At 62.5% G+C, this 18,694-nt stretch overlaps 2 protein-coding genes across 5 annotated transcripts; one reads left to right on the forward strand and one right to left on the reverse strand.

Moving 5' to 3' along the window:
* Positions 1 to 1,102: 1,102 nt before the first annotated feature.
* Positions 1,103 to 10,366, forward strand: Gng13 (G protein subunit gamma 13). Of its 4 annotated transcripts, XM_047534057.1 has the most exons (4): positions 1,523 to 1,636; positions 2,320 to 2,512; positions 9,953 to 10,084; positions 10,217 to 10,366. In XM_047534057.1, exons 2-4 carry the CDS (start codon positions 2,487 to 2,489, stop codon positions 10,320 to 10,322), a joined length of 264 nt encoding a protein of 87 aa, XP_047390013.1. In that variant the 5' UTR covers positions 1,523 to 1,636; positions 2,320 to 2,486; the 3' UTR covers positions 10,323 to 10,366. The 4 variants fall into 4 exon arrangements, with proteins under 4 accessions (XP_047390012.1, XP_047390013.1, XP_047390011.1 ...); XM_047534056.1 differs by lacking the exons at positions 1,523 to 1,636; positions 2,320 to 2,512 and adding an exon at positions 1,103 to 1,368; XM_047534055.1 differs by lacking the exons at positions 1,523 to 1,636; positions 2,320 to 2,512 and adding an exon at positions 8,072 to 8,570.
* Chtf18 (chromosome transmission fidelity factor 18) lies at positions 10,308 to 18,564 on the reverse strand. Its single transcript, XM_047534053.1, has 22 exons — positions 18,384 to 18,564; positions 18,037 to 18,213; positions 17,808 to 17,955; positions 17,496 to 17,652; positions 16,996 to 17,088; positions 16,860 to 16,912; positions 16,589 to 16,727; positions 15,900 to 16,109; positions 15,320 to 15,417; positions 14,951 to 15,074; positions 14,724 to 14,872; positions 14,525 to 14,618; positions 14,130 to 14,228; positions 13,928 to 14,058; positions 13,126 to 13,273; positions 12,212 to 12,436; positions 11,982 to 12,131; positions 11,771 to 11,901; positions 11,127 to 11,271; positions 10,886 to 11,017; positions 10,627 to 10,681; positions 10,308 to 10,558 (listed from the first exon to the last, which is right to left on the reverse strand). Exons 1-22 carry the CDS (start codon positions 18,472 to 18,474, stop codon positions 10,422 to 10,424), a joined length of 2,886 nt encoding a protein of 961 aa, XP_047390009.1. The 5' UTR covers positions 18,475 to 18,564; the 3' UTR covers positions 10,308 to 10,421.
* Positions 18,565 to 18,694: the final 130 nt, after the last annotated feature.

Raw genomic sequence — 18,694 nt, forward strand, 5'->3', positions numbered from 1 at the left:
ACCATTACTCTATGTAAATGTATGATTACACAAATGGTACGCTGTTACTCCATGTACAAACAGAAACATGTATCCCATTTGTTTACAATAAAAATAAATTAAAAAAAAAAGAAAGAAAGAAATAAAGAAAGAAAGGCTTAGGCAGCAAGAGGGGGCTGGGGCAGGCCCAAAGGAGCACGGAGAAAGTCTTCCAGTGAGGTTGACTTCCTGCTGGACAAAAGCACGCAGACACACGCGGGCACCCAGTCAGACAGACACCTCCACACTCATGCTCCTAACAGAAAAACTAAAAGAGACGTATGGACAGGGGGGCACCAATCAATAAGAGCGGGGAGAGCGGGACTGGGCAGGAGATAGAGAGGAGGAAATTCCAGAGACCACAAAAAGAACAGGCCAAAACTCCCCCACTGGATTCCAAGCTCTGGTGCCCCATGTCTTTGGAGAAGACTGTATCTCTGTTGCTTTTGCAATATACCTACTTTTTTTTTGACGGGGGAAGGGGGTACGGACACCACAGATTGAACTCAGGCACATGACCACTGAGCCACATCCCCAGCCCTATTTTGTATTTTACTTAGAGACAGGGTCTCGCTGAGTTGCTTAGTGCCTCGTTATTGCAGAGGCTGACTTGGAACTCCCGATCCTCCTGTCTCAGCCTCCTCAGCCGCTGGGATTACAGGCATGCGCCACCAGGCCCGGCTTCATGCCTGTTCTTGTTTCATGGATGTGCTTCCTTGATATTCTCCTTGGCAATGTTAAACGTACCTATTTCAAAGTCCCTTCATTTTGTTTCTCTGCAAGGACTACAAACCCCCCTCCACTGGTTCTTCAGGCTCTCCTATGCATGGCTGCTGGATATATTTGGTCATTTTTCCTGCACTTGCCCTGGGCCAGGAAGGGGCAGTGATCCCAAGTGGAGGTTTTTGACGACTGTCTCTACCTGACCCGAAAATGTGAACCAGTTCTTCCAAGCACCCTCTTGGTCTGAGATGTTTGCACAGGGACATTCCTAATGAAATGACAAAGACAAAGTTACAACACACTAATTTCAAAACTCTCACAATTCTAGAATCGGCAACACCTTCTTCAAAAAGAAAAACGGGACGCGCGTTTCAATGAGCTAAGTAGAGATTGGTTTTACAGACAGACAAGGGCTGCGGGAAGTAGGATGACCCAAAGCAGCCAGGTTGGTGGCAGGCCTCCCGGTGTTAACTGGCCCAGTACCACCACCTGCGCAGGCACGCCGACATGGACCGGGCCCAGGCATCCTTCAGGCCGCCCCCATGGGCCTGCACCGTTTCGGGTCTTCCCGGCACTTCGCACTCTCGAGGTTGCGGGAACAGAGCAACGAACTTCGCCACAGCGCTCGTAAGTCGAAGGCCACTCCTTTCGCTACCCATACCCGATTCCAATATGGCTGCCCTGCCCACAACAGCGCCGCTGCCCGGCTCCAAAATGGCTGTCAAGCCACACCCCTTCCTGTTACGAACGGAAGTTATCTCCCGCAGCGGAAGTAACGATGCTGGCAGTGGATGGCCCTGGCTGGAGGTGGGGAGGGGGTTTGCCTTCCGGCCTGAATCGGGGACGTTCGCGAGAAGGGCCCGGCCCCCCCGGGGCAGCGCTCAGCCCGACCTCGGTGCGTGGGGGCGCCGGCCTAACCCCTGAGCTCCGCGCCTTCGGGGTTCGAGTCGGCGTCTTGTGAGGCCCGCCCGGGCGCGGGAACCACCAAGTGCCCTGGGCCCCTCAGGCACCTGTGCAGACCCTCCCGTGCTGCAGGCTTGGGCGCCTGCATGAGACCTTAGGGCACCCATGCTGATCTCATGCACCACAGCCCTGCACTTCACTGCTTCCTGAGGCCCGGTCCCAGCTACTGTGGCACAGGTCTGGCAGCCGCCACTCAGGGCTCTAAAGCCTACAGCAGGCGGTGGGTCAGCATGGACCGCCTCCTTCTGGAGAGTGGTCACCCAGCCCACACCTCCCAGGCTGCACTCCATTGGCCAGCTGAGCCCCTGTTCACTGCTGTTTCAGAGCTCAGTCTCCTGAGTGTGTTCTTACTGTTTCTGGTACCAGCTGGTCCAGGGCACAGAGGTGGGCTGAGCGGGACCTGGGGCTACTGGCTGAGGTTCCGTGGGCCCAGCCTGGAGTATGTAGTCCAGGGAAAGTGAGGCAGGGACCCTGGGATGCCCTGGAAAGACCCTGGGAGACAGGCCAAGCAGAGTGGGTGCTGATGAGCAGAGCCCTCTCAGGTGGCTGTGCCCACCCAGGAGGAGGAGGAGGAGGCTGGGTCAGGCTCCCCTTTCACTATTCATCTGTACTCAGGACCCTGGAAGAGGGGTGGTGAGGAAGTGTCCCCTCTGTCCCTTCATCCTTTCTGGGAGTTACATGGCCCCTGGAGAGGATGCTGATGCCCAGCAGCTTCTTCTGGGCACCCCTTTGACTTCTGGTAATGAGCCCCTTCATGTTTGGAGAGAGTCATCTGTCGCCAAATGAGGATTCCGCAGTGGGTCACCTGGTAAGAGAACATGGGGTTGCAGGATGGGACTTCCTTCACCCACAGCATGCATGTGGATACTAAACCCAAGCCATGAAAAACCCAAATGGCTTCTATACAAGTGCCTTGTCTCTGGCCCTGGACGTGGGTGATGAGCTTCCTGCTGGTCTGCTGGGGCACTTGATCACAGCCACACAAGCAAAATGAGAGAAAGACTAACCCTCAAGATCCTGTGGCATCTGTCCACCTTTTGGCTTGAACCTTGTGCTGAAAGACCAAGGAATGAGTGGGAGATTCCTCTGGGAACTTCTGCTGTCAGTGGCAGGGTCGCGCTGGAGATCACAAGGAACAGGATCAGTTTCCCACCAAAGTGAAGCTCTTGCGGCTTCGTCTGCCCTGCTGCCTGGCAGTCCCGGGCAGCAATGGTCTTGGGCAACATCCATGCCCTGGAGCTTCCTGCCTAAGCTCCTTGGCCCTGGAGCTGTTTGGCAGGCTGCAACACCCACTCCGCTCCATCTCCTGAGGTCCATGCAGTGGCCAGCAGGGATGCTGGGTGCTCTGCAGCAGTCGGTCATAACCAGCCCTTCTTTAAGTACCTGGGAGGGCCGGGGGGACTGGAGCCTTTCTCCACCTGCCCTTCCTACTCCTGGAGGCCAGAGTCCGTGAGAAGGCCTGGATTTAGGGCAATGGCTTGGCCAGTGTTGGTGCGGCACCTGTACCCACAAGCACAGGAGCAGTCACTACTCCAAAGTGAGGACAAATGCTTCACCGGGGGCCCAGGACGGATGGCAGGGGACGGCAGTACAAAGAGGGCCTCTGGAGCAGACAGCTGCAAGGCTCAGCAGGCCACACCCCAGTCCACCCAGCCTGGGATCACCTGGGCAGGCTGTGGGCAGGGCCAGCAGGCCAGGTGCAGGGGCTGGTTATGGTCACTGCTTTGCACAGGGGCCCTGGGGCTCCTCTCCTGTGCCGACCGTCCACTTGTCAGATTTAGGGGCTCTGCAGCTGGACAGGCACAGGCTGACAGACTGCACGGGCACTGAGAGCCCACTGGCAAGGCCCCCAAAACCTGCACAGATAGAAGGGGTCCTGCTGCGGATTTCTGCTCAGGCGGCGTGCTGTGGCTCCCTGCTCATCACAGTCCTGGACAAGGCCTCCTGACCAGGCTGAGCCTCAGGCACTTCCACACCCCCACTGGCAGGAAAGCAGGGCTGTCCCTCCCCGTCTGCCTTCCCTGCAGGGCACCAGATAGATGCTTCGCCTTCCTGGGGTCCCAGTCCCCCACCCTCTGCCCACCCCTGGTGTCCTCCACCCTTGCCTAGGCCCCGGGGTCAAAGAAGGTGCAGAGCGGTGACATCTGTCTCCTAGGAAGGCTGCGGGCGCGGGGGCTGTTGCTGGAAGTGCTGTTCTTCAGATGAGCCTGTGCTGTGAGGCAGTGAGGTCACTCGGAAGGTGGGACGTGGGAAGCGAGGCTCGCCACTGGCCCCAGGCCTGCTAAGAGGCTCAGGGGCAGGGCCCTCCTCCTGGTCCAAGACGGACTGGTAGCCGTCCCCACAGTCCCTCCGCCCGGCACATCCCTCTCCAGGCTCTGGGGACACCTCCGCGTGCCTGCTGCATGTGGACCCTCAGTGGTCCACTACAGGTCTAGTTGAGGGGACTGCAAGCAGATTCCCACCCCCCAGGAAACTAGTGCCTGCGGAACTTAAACTCAGATGCCCGGGCCGCACCCAGCCTGTGCAGACAGCACACCTTCACCCCGCTGCGTGTGTCTGGCCCCCTTTTTGTGGGGGTGTCTCAGGGTACAGTGGGTGTTGCGACCCACCCCTGGTTTGGCTGCAAGCAGTGCTGACCTGACTGGAAGGGACCCACGTGGGGGAGCTGCCCAAGTGCTGAAATGTCCTGTCCAGGACGGGCGGAGGGGTCCTGGCCTGCGCCAGAGCCCGGGCGCGCTGCCAGGATGTACGCCTGCCCAGGCCTGTTTCCTGAGTTAATGTGGCACCCTGGCCTGGCCCTGGGCAGCCCCACAGACCCAGGAGTGGCAGGCGGTAGTGGCTGCTCTGGGTTCCAGCCTGGGCAGCAATGGCCCCTTAGCTGATGCAGATGAGGCTCTGGAGGCAGGGAGACAGGTGGATCAGTCTAAAAGTCCTGTTTAACAAAGGGCACTGGGTGGAGGACAAGACACTGATTTTCCCCAGGTGTCCCTGGGCAAATTCTTGATCTTAGTGTCTCAGGGCGAGTGTCCATCTGTGTGGGGCCTCTGCTAAATCCAGAGCACCTCCTTAGGAGCTGCTGCAAAGTGCGGGCCTGAAGCTGCCCCAAGGCCCCAGGAGCATGTGGAAGGCTGCCCACAGCTGGTGTCTGGGTGGTGCAGGGTGGTCAGCCTCCACCAGCAGCAGGCCACTGGCTCAGCTGCTTGCTGCTGCTCGCTGTGTTTGGGGAACCCGGCTTGTCAGTTGGGGCTGTTGGCTTCGCCTGGGCTCTGGCCACACACCCGACCTTCCCTCTGACTTGCAGGTGCCACAGTCTGGGGACCAGCCAAGCAGCTGGAGAGGGCAAGTATTTGGGAGGTGCAGCCACAGCTTTTGGTGACACTGACCCACTTCTGGGGCAGGAGCCGCTGTCCCCAGTGCATGTGGTGCAGGTTTTTCCTTAAGAGTTTACATGCTTCCTGCCCACTTGGGGTGGGACAGCAGCTTTGCAGGCCTGGGAAGCACGGACACCTGGCTTTCAGGCCCCCGCTCTGCACCAGGCTCCTCCAGTGAAGGTGATTCACAACCACCAAGTTACAGGTAGTGCTTCTGAGGCTGCAGCAGCAGGCTACTGTCATGTAGGACCGTCCACTGCTCAGAGGGTCATGGACGAGAGCTGTGTACCTGTGACTTCCTTGGAATGAACTGTTGTGGGCCTTGCACTTAAGTCTAAATTCCTTTTGAAAAACATTTTCAAACTTTCTAAGATAGGAAAGCCATCAAGTTTTCTGAGCTGTTTAACTTGGTAAAATAAGTTTCCTTATTAATATCCCGGGTCGTAGGGGTGGGAATGAAGTCAGCATGGCCCCAAGGCTGTGGGTCCTGGCTCAGGCTGGGCCTCCAGGAAACCCCTTCACAGACCCGACTCCCCTGTGGGGCCACAGCTTCCCAGCCCTTGCAGAAGACAATGGGCACAGGCAAGTGGGTGTGGCTGAGAACCCTTCCCCCTCCTGGAGAACTGGCATGTGCCAAGGCTGGAATCGGGCTACCCCCTCCCCACACAGAGGTGGGGAGGCAGACTGGGGAGCAGACTGGCCGGGGTCCAAACACTGCCCCTGTCCTGCAAAACCTGCCCATTCGCCTCCCAGGGGCACCCCTGACAACAGGACCAGCACAGCCCACCCCCAGAGGCCACGAGGGCTGTGTCCAGGGTCCCTGCTCTGGGGCCGGCACTCCCCTCCCCTATTGGAGGAGTCAGACACCTCACACCAACTCTGGCCCGAGTCCTAGTCAGTGCACGGCATCCCGCTGTGTCCCCTGCAGGCCCGGGGGGCACGCACAGGGTCTTGGCACCCTCCCCCCAGGCCAGGCCATCACGTCCACCTGACCCAGGAAGAGCTCTGGAGCCCAGGGTGGCCACTTCTAGGCCAGCAGGAGCCCGTGTGCTTGTCGGCGGCCCAGTTAGTGGCCCAGTTTCCTGAAGGAGCCCCTGGGATGGTGCACAGGATCAGCCAGGCGGAGGCTGGTCAGCAGGAGGAAGGCTGGCTCTGCTTCCCCAAAGCCCTCCCTCCCTCGAGAACTGCTGAAGCGGGTCGCAGCTGTGCCTGGGGCCCAGGGCGCAGCTCCCACACCTGCCAGGGCCCTCAGGCTGGCTCCAGTCTCACCGTCTGGGCCTGCAGGTGTAGGGGGGCGTCCAGGCCAGCCTGAGCAAGGTGCAAAGGGGTCTTGGGGTGCTGTCAGCCGGACGGGGTCTCTCAGGTCCACAAGAGCAGGTGGCACCTCGAGGCACTGCCCATGGGGGCAGCGAAGGCCATGCTGCTGTCTGGACGAGCACAAGAACTGGCTCGGAATCCCAAGGGCCCATTGACAGTGGGTGGACTAGGCTCTCCGGAGGCTGGAAACACCACAGCAGTGGGGTGAGAGGTGGGACCAGGGGCAGACAGGGAGGCCTTCCTCCCTCCTCATTGCCCCCTGCGGTGGCAGGACAGTTCCAGCCCATCACCCCAAAATGCAGCCATCAGTCAACTCCTCTTGGGGACTTAGGCAGTGGGGCACTCAGGAGGCCTGGACCTGACAGCCTGGGGCTGTGTCCACTTCAGGACCCCCTCAGTTGGTTTGTGAGTCCAGTCAATTGCATAAGAGCAGAATCCAGACGGCTTAGTGCCTGGGTAGGTGACAAACCCAAGACCTGCCAGAGCCAGCCCAGGATGGAAACACTGCTGTGTCCCGTGAACGGGGCATCCTCTGTGCCCTGGAAGCTCCCCTTCATCCTGCCTTGTCCTGGAGCCTCTGAGGTGGCTCCCCTTCCCCCCAGGACCATCTGCTCTCTGGTGCCCAGCCACAAAGACAGCCCCAGGCAGCCCACAGTGGAGACCCTCCCACAGCCTCCTGTGGGACACACTCCCAGTCGCTGCACATAAGGGGCCCTGGCAGGGAAGGGGCAAGCACGGGCTCCAGGGCCTTGGGGACACACGCATCCCCCACCCTGCCAGGAGGACAGCCATCTGCCTTGAGAGGCATGGCGCCCTTGGCATTAAGCTCCCTGCCCCCTAAACCCACAGTAAAAATAATCCTGCTCCCCAGCACGCCCCAGTTCCAGATGCAGCTGTCTGGCACAGCTGGGGTAGGCGCAGGTCAGGGATGGGAGGTGCAGTGGCCCTGATTCACAAAGCACAGGAGGGAAGCTGCCCACTGACTCAGGGAGCCCAAGGGGACAGTCCTGCCCACCAGTCACCCTGCAGGGTTCTGCACTCTCCTGGGCAGATTGGGCTGCAGGGCCCCAGGACTTTCCCTGTGACATCACTGTCCCTGATGCTGTCCACAAGCCCCCAGCCCGGGGAGTCGAGGAGCACCTGCCAAGTGCCAGATCCAGGCCTCCCTTCAGGCCTGGTCTCTAGAGGGACTGTTTGGGGAGCCTGGTCCTGACCCCTCTGGGGTTGCTGTTGCTGCCTGGGGGCCCCTGCCCAGGACACAGCCTGTTCTGTGCGTCACCCAAGGACTCCCAGGGCACACCTGGGCAAACAGGATGTCAGGAAAGGAGCCCAAGGAAATGGGGGTGGCCTTGGCCCTGTGGGAGGTGGAGGGCAGGGCCTGTATGTAGCTCAGCTCCATCACAGGGCCTTTGGAAGGGCAAGGGAGGGGGGCCAACAGGCAAGGAGCCCCCAAGGACTGTGGCCAATGAAGAAATTCCCCTCCCCGGAGCCCCCAAAGGCCTCCCAGTCACAGTTAAGCACCTGGACTGTTCACCACCCACAGCAGTAGGTCCACAGTACCCAGGGTGGGCATGGTGCAGGGACCCCTGGCCATTCTCAGCTCAAGCAGACTTAAGAGTGGCTGCATCCCCTAGCCCTTGGGAATGGGGGCCACGGCCTTGGAAAGGGGAGCAGAAACCAGAGCAGGAAGCAACCTGTAGAGACCAGGTCCCTGGGCCTCCGGGCCACACCATCCCTCCATCAGTAGACACTCCTGAGGGCCACCTGCACCCAGTGGGTCCTGCCCATCCCCTCCCAGCTGGGAGTACTGGAGAGTTCTGTTGGGCTGGGGCAGTTAGCCAATCAAAAGTCCCAGTACTAGGACGAGGCATCCAGGGGACCACCCAACCGGGTAAAGACCTCTCAGCCCAGCTCCAGAGCTGACCCCGGGGCTGGGCCAGTCCCACGTGCCTCAGGCTGCATGTCCCCGCCCACTGGGGAAGGCCGAGCTCCTAGGGTCAGCCTGGCCCTGAGGAGGCGGTGCCAGGGCCCAGGTGGCAGAAGAGGGCGGGGCGCCAGCCAGTGCTCTGCCGGCCTCGCAGCTCAGACTCACTCAGCACGAACATCACTCGGTCCTCGCTGCCGCCTCGCCATAACTTGGCCCTTGATATCATTTGACCCTCGCTGTCACCTTACAAAGTAAGTCCAAGGAACGGGCCTCTTGCATAGAGGGAAACCAAGGCCCCGGGACTCGCGGACTCGCTGAGGTCGGCCTCCCTGGGCCGACCCTAACTCCAGCTGGTGAAGTGACCACAGCGCTGCGCCGCGGAGCCGCCGCATCTGTCCTGCGCCGTGCGCGCCGCCCGCAGTACCCGCGTGCGCCGCCGTGCGCCGCGACCGGGGGCGTCGCGGGGTGTGCGGGCGGCGGCCGGGCTCCGGCAGCGGCGGCAGGTAGGGCGGATGCGGCGCGGGCGTGGGCAGGGCGGTGGACCCCCGGTCCCAGAGGGTCCCACGCGCGGCAGCGCGAGCGCGCCCACGTGGCTGTCCGCGTGCCGGGCCGCGGGAGAAGAACCCCGCGCCAGGGTGGGCCGCTGGAACTTGGTTCTCTAGGAGGGGACCTGCTTCCCCGGCCGATTCTTGGCTCATTCCCATAGCTGAAGGACCCTCCCGCGATCCCTGCTACCCTGGCCCCTGGCGCCTGTGGCCTGGACCACCGCCAGGCCCTGGGCCCTTCCCCTGGCCGGCTTAGCTGCAGCGCCTGGGACGGAGATTCTGCCCAGGACAGCTGCCTTGGCCTGAAACAGGCGCTCCCAGCGCGGCCAGTCCCCCTTCCAAAGTGGCAGACGCCAGGCTGGTGGTTGGGGAACTGGAGGGGCTCACTGGTGCCCTGGAGGGGGCTGGGGCAGGACCGGCAGAAGGCTACCCACCCTCACGGCCCACAACTGCCAGGTCTCCCCAGCGCTCCCAGCCTGCAGCCCCTCCTGGCGGGCTCACAAGCTGACAGGTCAGTGACTCGAGGGCTGCTGTGGAGGCACTGGCCTGTAGAGCTGCCCACAGCTGAAGCCCCACTGCCCGTGGGCTGTGAGGCCTGTTTCCCCAGACCCTAAGCACACACCCCACTGAAATGCAAATCACAGCCAAATCCGCCCAGCCCCAGGATCAGCTTGCCCAGAGTGGGCTCTGCCCATGCAAAGCAGGCCCACGGCATAGGAGGTCAGGTCGCGTCCAGACTCCAGGGGTCCTCATCCCACTCCTCACAAGATGGTCTGAGGGCCTGACAGAAGGGTGGAGGTGCTGGTCTGGGCTCACCAGAGCTGTCCTACTGTGGTGTGGGCCCAAGATGGAAGTGTTCAGCAGCTAATTAGCCCCACTGGGCGGGGGACAGGGGGAGGCACCAGGGCCTTGTTAGTGGGGCCTCCTGGGACATCTCGGGGCCCTGCATGGATCTTGCCTCTGTGGACCTGGGGAAGGACAAGACTGGGCCCAGGCAGGGCTGGGCCCCTCCCTCCCCTTGTCCTGGGGATTTCAGGCCAGTGGGTAGGTAGGCAGCCCACAGCCGTTGTTCCCTCCCTGCCATCCAGCCCCAGGCTGGCCACTTCCGAAGCCCCCGACGCCATGGAGGAGTGGGATGTGCCCCAGATGAAGAAGGAGGTTGAGAGCCTCAAGTACCAGCTGGCCTTCAAGAGGGAGATGTCCTCCAAAACCATCCCCGAGTGAGTCCCTCTGCCCTGTGCGCCCCTCAATCACTGCCTGGCTTCACCGACCATCTGTGTGAGCCAGGACGGGGCCCTGGGGGTGGGCAGCGGCCACAGGAGAGCCTGCATTCACACTGCCCCCACCTGCAGGCTCCTCAAATGGATCGAGGACGGGATCCCCAAAGACCCCTTCCTGAACCCCGACCTGATGAAGAACAACCCCTGGGTGGAGAAGGGCAAGTGTGCCATCCTGTGAGCCAGGCGACTGCATGTTAAGCGCGACTTTATAAAGACTTCTCCAGTCTCTGTTGTGCGTTCCCTGCGGGCGGGGCGCCGGCATCCCAGTCGCTACGCGCTACAGCAGGTCCCTGATGTACAGGCTGCGCCGCACCGCGTTGGAGACACCCTCGTGGAAGCGGAACCAGACCTGACTCCTGCCCACCGCCGTGCCCATGAGCTGCTCAGCTGCATCCTTCTTGGAGGCCTCCGCTCCTGTGGGGACCACATGTTGGTCCTGGGCCACTCCTGGCCCCCCACGCCCCCCGGGGTTCCCCACACACCTGTGCTTGGGGCTGCAGCTCTCCTGACCACACGTCCAAAGAAGTCCCTCTCAGGCTGGTGGGGAAGAGGGGCTATCAGGCTGTGGGGCAGCTGGCCGGGGCCATGGGCACCTGAGCAAGGGCCCAGGGCTGGAAGACCTGTCCCAACCCACTGCAGCCTTGCCAGGAGGGCCAGGGGCTAGACCAACAGGGGTCCTTAGGACTCAGCCGCAGAGTGCTGCTCACCCGCCCAGCACCCTGCTGCCGGGCTCCACGGTACCTGCTCCTCCAGGCCTGCCCTTCTCATGATGTGCTCCAGCCTCTGCTCCTGGCTGCGTGGGGCAGGCCGCTTCACCCCTCCACCCCCACTGCACCCCAGCAGACCTTCCAGCCCTGGGCGATGCTGGTCCACCTGTAGGGAATGGCATGACAAGGGCTGCTGGGCAGTCCTAGACCATGGGCAGAGTCCACTCCCAGGACCCAGCCCACCCAGGCCCCACTCTGCCTCAAGACAGGCTCACCTGGGGGCTGTGCCCAGCCCGGGCAAAAGCCTCTGCCCGCCGCATCTTCTCCACCTCGATCTCCCGGGCAATGAGCTGCTTGGCCTGGTAGGTGAGGGGCTTGCGGGCAGGCAGATCAGGGAAGCGGCAGACCTCCTCCATGTTCCTGCTCACGTGGGCAAAGCAGGACACCAAGGCACCAGTCAGCAGGCCAGGGCCAGTCATCCCTCTGGTCCACCAACCCCACACGCCATGACCCAAGAGCGGGTGTGGAACAAGGTCCTGGGGCTGCCACACCCCAGCCTCAGGGCAGCCTGCACTACCTGCCTTTAGCCTGCTTCCTGAACTCTACGCGGGGACAAGGTGGAACCTGCCAGGCTGAAGGGGGAGCAGGAAACAGGCAAGGCCACCGTCATCATGCCCGTGCCTCCCACCACTCTGCTCCCCTGGAGCCCTGGGAAGCTGCAGTCACACACAAGGCCACCCAGCTTGGGTGTCCCTCAGGGAACCACTCCTGTGGGACACTGAGGCTAGGAACTCAGTCCAAGGCAGAGCTGACCCTTGGTGGTCAGGGTCCCCACCTCAGGCACAGGGAGAGGCTGAGCTGGAGCTGACCCCAGCCTCACCAAGACCAGGCGGGCCCACCCCGGTGCTGGGGGACTCACGGCTCCAGCCTGTACAGATACTGCCCGTCCGGCATGCGCTCCTGGCGGTAGGTGAGGCTGTAGGCCAGCATGGTGCCCACAAGGCTGGATAGCTGCTGCTTCTCGCGGGCACTGTACAGCTGTGTGCTCACCTGGGAACAGGTGGGGAGGCTGAGCAGGCAGGGCTGCTCCGGCCAGGAGCCCCACTCACCCCTCAGCACTCTGCACTCACGGGCCGCAGGCGGGGCGCGAGGATGTCCAGGAGCAGGCAGAGGGTGTCCAGGACGAGGGTCTGGGGCGTGGCCTGGCTGCGGGTGGCTGGTGCGATGCCTGCCACCAGCGTCTGGATCAGGTTCCTCATCTGGCTCATCCGGTTCTGGGCCTGGGAAGAGGATGAGCCAGGGGTGGGTTCCCAGAATGTCCCAGAGTCAGACCCTGGACATGGGCAGGTGCAGGACACACCTCCTGCTGGCTGCTGGGGAAGGTGATCCGTGGCACATGGCTAGAGGCAAAGAGAACGTGGAAGGCTGCAGGCAGGAAGGGCAGGTAGCGCAGAAGTTGGAAGCTCTGGCCGTGGTGGGCAGCCCGCTCCAGCAGGTCATCAAAGGCCAGCCAGTCGAGGGCTGTGCACACAGCACCCATGCTGGAGTCTCTAAGCCGGAGCCGCAGGAAGTTGTCGAACAGGCCCTACAAGAAATGGGTAGCCTGAGTCCAGCAGCCCAGGCCCAGTCCACCCACACCACAAGCACCACTGGCAGGACCTCTTTCTACCTCCTGCCCACCTTGCAAAGTTCAGGTGCAGGGACCAGCTACAGGGAGGCCACAGGGTCCAAGGGGTTCCACCCAGAGCTTGCTTGTGGAGCCCAGAGCCAAAGGGTCCAGCCCCAGGCCCTCCCCAGGCAGCCAAAAAGAAGCACCGCCCACCAGGACCCAGCGCACAGCGGTCCAGTCGGCCCACAGGGAGCCCCATCCCTGCTGCCCCTCTGCGCCATGACTTTCTGGCAGATGATCCCCAGCTAATCCAAAGCTGCTTAGGGTTGGGAAGCAGCTTAGGCAGGGCTTCCTGGGGGTGGGGGCCTCTGCCACCTGCTTAGGTCAAAACCTTGCCCTTCCTGCTGTCCAGGTCCAGCCCTGCCCAGCCCCCAGGGACTCACCCTCAGAGGCTCCCACAGCAGCCAGAGCAGCCCCTCACCAGAGCTCAGGTTCCTGCTCCCCCCCAGAGGGGACACTGAGGCCCACCCCACACCTTGCTCCCGCCGCCCCTTCTCCTCACATGGCACTGTCCAGAGCACATGTAGCTCACTGTCCACTGCCTTGAACTCGGGACAGCCTGAGGTGCTGCCCCCCAGGAGAGGTCTGCAGTGGAGGGCAGGTACCTGGACCACCTTCTCATGCTCGCCTGTTGAGGTGGTGATGCGCAGGAGGTGGTAGAACCGCTGGGAGGCCAGGGTGAGGGAGCCTGTGTCCCCGTCACCGAGCAGGAGCGAGTGGGCTGGCAGGGTTGGGCCTGGGCCCACAAGTCGCCTGAGGGGCATCGAATGCTGAGCTGAGTCAGAGGCGCCAGCACCCTGACAGCCCTGCAGCCCTGTCCAGCACAGCCCGGGCAGCTCCTGGGGGGCGTTCTGTTGCCCCTGCTGGCCTACATCTGTGCCATGCTGCCAGGGCTGCTCAAGACCTCAGCTTCCATACCTGGGAAGCCCTGCTCCAGATTTCCCCTTGGGGTGGGCAGTCCTCATGGGACCAGGGAAAGCATGTCCCACAGACCCAGGAGCTCCCCCCATGCCTCCCCTCTGTGCTCAGGACCCTAACCAGGTGAGCATCCCCACTGGGCCCCACACTCTGGCCAGGGCAGTCATGACTGCTCCCTGCCCAGCTGAGGCCTCATGGTCCTGTGCAGGTGGCAAAGACAGGGGTGGACCCAGAGCTGCAGCCTGGAACTCAGCCGCACCCTGAGGCGTCCTCCCTCTAAGGTGTCCAGGTGGCTTCATGCCACTGGCCCTACACCATCAGGCTACGGAGACACAGGGGCAGGAAGGGAGGTCACGTCAGTCTCAAAGGCCTCCCGGCACGGGGTCTCTGTCACTGAAGGAGGTACTGGCCCACACACACAGGGCCAGCAACCTCAGTGCTGAGCACCATGACCACTGTGCTGAGGCTGGCCTGCCACACACTGCCTACCTCTGGGCCCGGGGCAGCTGGAAGACCTCCTGCCACACAGAAAATAGTCCCTTACGCTGGTCCTTGAGGCCAACATGGGTGGTCTGCACATCCCGCACACTCAGCTCCCGCCGGCCCCGCCCATGCAGGAACTGGACACAGAGAGGTGGTGGGTGAGAGGCAGCACCCTCCCCCACCTTGCCCCATCTGGGCGCCTGCCCACCTGCAAAGTGTTGATGCAGGCACGGATGTCGTTGTCGGTCTTCTCACAGAGGGCTGCCAGCGCACCAGGGTCAGACCGCATGCCCTGCCGCAGGGAGACCTAGGGGAGGGTCCGGAGTGCTGGGGTCAGACCCCACGCCCTGCCCACGGCTCTCAGAATACAGCCTGCCCTCAGAGCCCACCTGCGGCCATGATCCTGTTCCCTAGAGAGAGGTAGATAGTAGCTTTCATCCCGAAAAAGACCAGAGGCTGCAGGTCCCTGGAAATGACCCCCCACCCTACTGGACCATCCACCCTGCGGGTCAAGCTGGTCCTGGAACCAGTACAGGGGGCCGGGGGGGCCACATCCCCCACCCAGAGACTGTGCAGCCTGGCTGCCTGCCACACCCTGCTGACCTCCTGGAGCCGCTGCACCAGTCTTGAGGGCAGAGTGGGTGGGAAGTGGAGCAGGAAGGCCTGCTGCTTCAGCTGCCGCAGAGACGGTGCAAACCTGCAGGCAGGAGGCCATGGGCTGGGCCCCGCCAGCAGCAGACCAGTGGGTCCTCCCAGAGGCCGGGGTCTCTCCCCCCAGAGCCCTCCCAGCTACCCCACTCACTGGTCGTTGCAGATGCAGATGATGGGCCTCATCAGGGCCCCCTCTGCCTGGCGCCGGCGGCCCCCACCTGAGGGCACAGCTGGGCCTGCTGGCTCCACCTCCTGTGGACCCTTGCGGTTCAGGATGCTCAATAGCACACTGATGGCAGCCTTGAGGAAGGTGCAGGGGGCGGTGAGCTGAGGCCACTGTGCCAGCCCACTGCTCTCCCAGGCAGCAAGGAGGCTCACCGTGGGGGCCCCGTCAATCTCATCGATGACCAGACAGTTGGGCTTGCCGCCGGCACCCAGCACTGACTCCATCTGCGTGGCTGCCTCGATGCGAACGCGGAAGGCCTCAGGGCTGCGGTCGTCACTGCGGCAGCGACACCAGGAGGGTCACGGGGCAGTGGTAACCTCAGTCCGGCCAGTGTCCCCAGCGGGAGGGCCTCAAGACCAGAGCCACACCTGTGCTGAGGCCACCGAGGAAGGCTGTGTCCCCCAGGCCCCGTACCCAGGCCCTGCCTCTTCATGAGACAACAACCACAGCTGGGCTTCAGGACTGCAGCCCACGCTGCCCGTCAGAACAGAGGCCACCACAGAGGGCTGCCCGCCACCCACCTGGCGTTCATCTCCACCACGCAGTACCCAGCGTGTTTTGCAATCACGTGTGCCAGCGTGGTCTTGCCCAGCCCCGGGGGCCCACACAGCAGCGCCACCTGCAGCCAAGACAGATGAAGATGCATGGCGAACCACAGCCCAGAGCCTGGCTGCCAGCCAGAGGCTGCAAACCCACGGGCGGATGAGGCTGGGTCCTGCCAGCTGTCACCCCAACCCACCCAGTCCTTGTCACATGAGAACATCGGTCCCTGTGCTCAGAGCGCAACAGTCCTTCGGGACAGGAAAGAAAACCCTGCAAGAGTGAGTTATGTGGGAAACAACCTCCCATTCACCCAGATCAAGCTGGTGAGGTGCAGGACCCTCTTAGAGGCACTGACTTTACCCAGATCATCAAGAGAACGAAGTCAAGTCCAAACCCCCAACGCTGGCATTTCATGCCAACTTGAGCTCATCACACCCACAGCCTCTAGAGGAACCGAAGACCTGGAGTCTTAAACTCAGACCCTGGAGGCAGCAACAGCTGCTCTGCAGCACAGCCCCAGGCTCCATGGGGTGTGCAGCACAGCTGGATGGGGCTCACCTTCTGCCGGGGGCGATGGCTTGGATCCACCTCAGCCTCCAGCATCTCCTCTAGCACCTGTGCATGGCTTTTCCACTTGCCAGGGGCTGTGGCCTCCTTGCCAATCCGGGCCGGCTCCACACTGGGCCTGGGCTTCCGGGCAGGCCTCTCATGGCCAAATACCACCACGTCCCAGAGTTTCAGCCACTTAAGGAGGCAGCGGTTGGTGAACTGCAGGAAGGGAGGGTTGGCCTAAGGGAAGGAGCCCTGCCTGCCCCTCACATCCACCTGTAGCCCTGAGCACTATGACTGATGGGGACGCTGAGGCTCAAGAAGATGAGGGGCCTGGCCCCAGTCACTTGATAGTGACTGACACAATGGTGCTCACACCAGGGCCTCCATGCCCACAGACCTGGCACCAGCCTCCACAACACGCTTCCCTCCCTAAGGAGCCCAGCCAGCATAAGTGCTGAGTGCAGGAAAGGGAGCAGATTTGGAGGCGGGGGGACACCCTGGACCCTGAATTCAGCTCACAGCTGGTCAGTGAGCAGCAGCAAACCAGCTCCATGCTGACTGTTTCCCCATCTGCAACTCAATGTGGCAAACCAGATCCCCACTTCATTCCAGCAGCCCAGTGGGCTGGCAATGCAAAGACCAGCTGGGTGCCAGGCTCCTGTGGGAAGCTAGTCACAACTAAGAAGGACACTTACATCATCACTGAGCAGCTCTGTGTACTGCTTGGGTGCAAACTCATCCACCCAGAGGCAGTGCTGGGATGTGCCTTGTACACCAGTGGGCTGCTCCTCTGGGCCCCCTATAGGCTGGGTCTCCTCTTCCTCAGGCCTAAGGCTGGAGAATATTGTGTCCTGAGCTAATGCGTCCATGCCTTGACTGCTCACAGGAACCATAGTAACAGCATACCCAGCAGGAATCACTCCAAGACCAGAAAGAGTCCCAGGGCAGAAGGGCCCACCAAGTCACCTGTGCAGAGTATCTGAGAGTCGCTGGGCCTCCTCCAGCAATCGCTGGTGCCGCTATGCAAAGACAGGTCCAGATCAGGGCAGCTCCAGTAGCCAATCACCCCAGCACTAACCCCAGCAAGCCCTGCAGACCCCACCTCATTGTCCACCTGCTCTTTCAGGGAGCTGAAGGACACACCAAGCAGGTCCAGCTGGCCACGGCCTCGCCACTGGACATCCAAGAGAGGGCTCTGGGCAGGAGAAAGGCAGCAGTCACCTCTGGACCCTCTCCCAGGCCATGGGGTCACCCAAAACTGGCCAAGGGAAGCCGATGAAACCCTAACTGATCAGGGACAACAAGGGAGGAAGCCACCCAGGTGGGAAGGAAGACATAAGGAGCAGAGAAAAGAAAAGGGGGCCCTCCCCACCTCACCCCAGGCAGTGTGCAGGTGGAGGGCATGCAAACAGCCAGGATGGCAGCAGGGCACCAGAAGGCAGTTCCCTTCTCCCCAGCCATGCCCACTTCCAGCAAACCGTTCAGCCACCTGCCAAGTCTGCTGACAGCCCCACGGGGACATAAGGCCTAGGACTCTTTCTTGGACAGCCTCAACATGCCCATCCCACGAGAAGGCCACAAACAGCCCCACGCAGACCCTACCTGCACCCCTGTGCCTGTGGGATCAGCATGCAGCACCAGAAAGGCCCGGTCGCCACTGGTGGATGTCACATTGATGAAATCCTCCAAGACTGGGGGCCGCCTCAGAACGGGATTGCGGGTGCCTGGCAAGGCCTGCCTGGGACCTTTGTCTGGGGACCTGGGGAGGAACAGGACAGTCTCAGGGACTCTGCCTCCTATCACCCCTACATGAAGTGCCTTGGCCCACCCTACCACAGGGCCTAATCCGGGCAAAGGGGGCCTTCCAGGACCCACCTGGACAGATGTGGTGTGAGGAGTGCCCCAATCACATACCCAGCACCCCACAGTTCAAGGGGGACCTCAGGACTCAGTGGGGGGGTGATGTCCCTTGGCGGGGAGTCAGGAAGCAGCGGTTCCTCCCTCTCCAGCCTGAAGTCCAGTCTCTTGACCGCCTCCAGCTTGGGTCGTTTGACCTTGGGGGCTTCAGAGACACACCAAGGGAGCAGAGGCCCTTCCCAGCTTCACCCACCCTGAGCCCCCAGGACCCATGCCGAGGACATACTGGGTGGCAGGGGTTCTTCCCTCCCGGCGGCGGCATCCACCTCCCTCTTCCTGGTGCTGCGCTTGCCGCTCCCGGGAGATCCAGCCGGATAGGGACGGACGGCCACGTCCCCTCCAGCGATGGCCTCCTCGAACGTGAGCTGCTGGCGCTCGGAGGGCGCTGGGAACGGCGTCGCTGCTGAGAGAGGAGTCACGGCAGCCGCGCGGGGCAGGTACGGACCTCCGGCCTCGAGCCGGCGCGCCCTACCGCCCAGGCCCGCTAGCTCCGCCTCGCCAGGCCACGTCCACCTCCTCCGCGCTCCCTCCCTGACACCCCGGTGGGATCGCGACCCGCGTGCCCGAGCCCACCTTCCAGCTCGGCCAGCACCTCGAGCTCGGCGGCGAACTGGCTGTGGAAGCCATCCTCCACGCCGGGCAGCCGCTCCTCGTAGTCCTCCATGGAGCCGACGCCGCACAGCACGGCTGCAGCCCGCCGCCGCGCGCCCCGAAACTCCCGCGTCGCGGCCGCCGCGCGCCGCCCCGCCCCGAGGGCCAGGGCCGCCAATCAGCGACCGGGGTGTCCAGCGGCGCATTGGTCAGCGGAGCAGGGGCGGGGCCGCTCACAAAGCCGAAGAGGCCGAATCACCACTCCGTAGTAGGAGCTGCGGAACCGAGACCAC

Source organism: Sciurus carolinensis, chromosome 18 (assembly GCF_902686445.1).
Source record: "Sciurus carolinensis chromosome 18, mSciCar1.2, whole genome shotgun sequence".
Lineage (NCBI taxonomy): Eukaryota > Metazoa > Chordata > Mammalia > Rodentia > Sciuridae > Sciurus > Sciurus carolinensis.

Excerpts from the sequence above, each read along its gene's own strand:
- Gng13 (XM_047534055.1), top strand. The coding sequence starts at position 8,353 with ATGTCCCCGCCCACTGGGGAAGGCCGAGCTCCTAGGGTCAGCCTGGCC. Across the intron at positions 8,571-9,952 it reads CCTCGCTGTCACCTTACAAA|CCCCAGGCTGGCCACTTCCG; the intron begins GTAAGTCCAAGG and ends CCTGCCATCCAG. Across the intron at positions 10,085-10,216 it reads TCCTCCAAAACCATCCCCGA|GCTCCTCAAATGGATCGAGG; the intron begins GTGAGTCCCTCT and ends CCCCACCTGCAG.
- Chtf18 (XM_047534053.1), bottom strand. The coding sequence starts at position 18,474 with ATGGAGGACTACGAGGAGCGGCTGCCCGGCGTGGAGGATGGCTTCCAC. Across the intron at positions 14,229-14,524 it reads TGGTGCAGCGGCTCCAGGAG|GTCTCCCTGCGGCAGGGCAT; the intron begins GTCAGCAGGGTG and ends ACCCTCCCCTAG. Across the intron at positions 11,272-11,770 it reads TATCTGTACAGGCTGGAGCC|GAACATGGAGGAGGTCTGCC; the intron begins GTGAGTCCCCCA and ends CCACGTGAGCAG.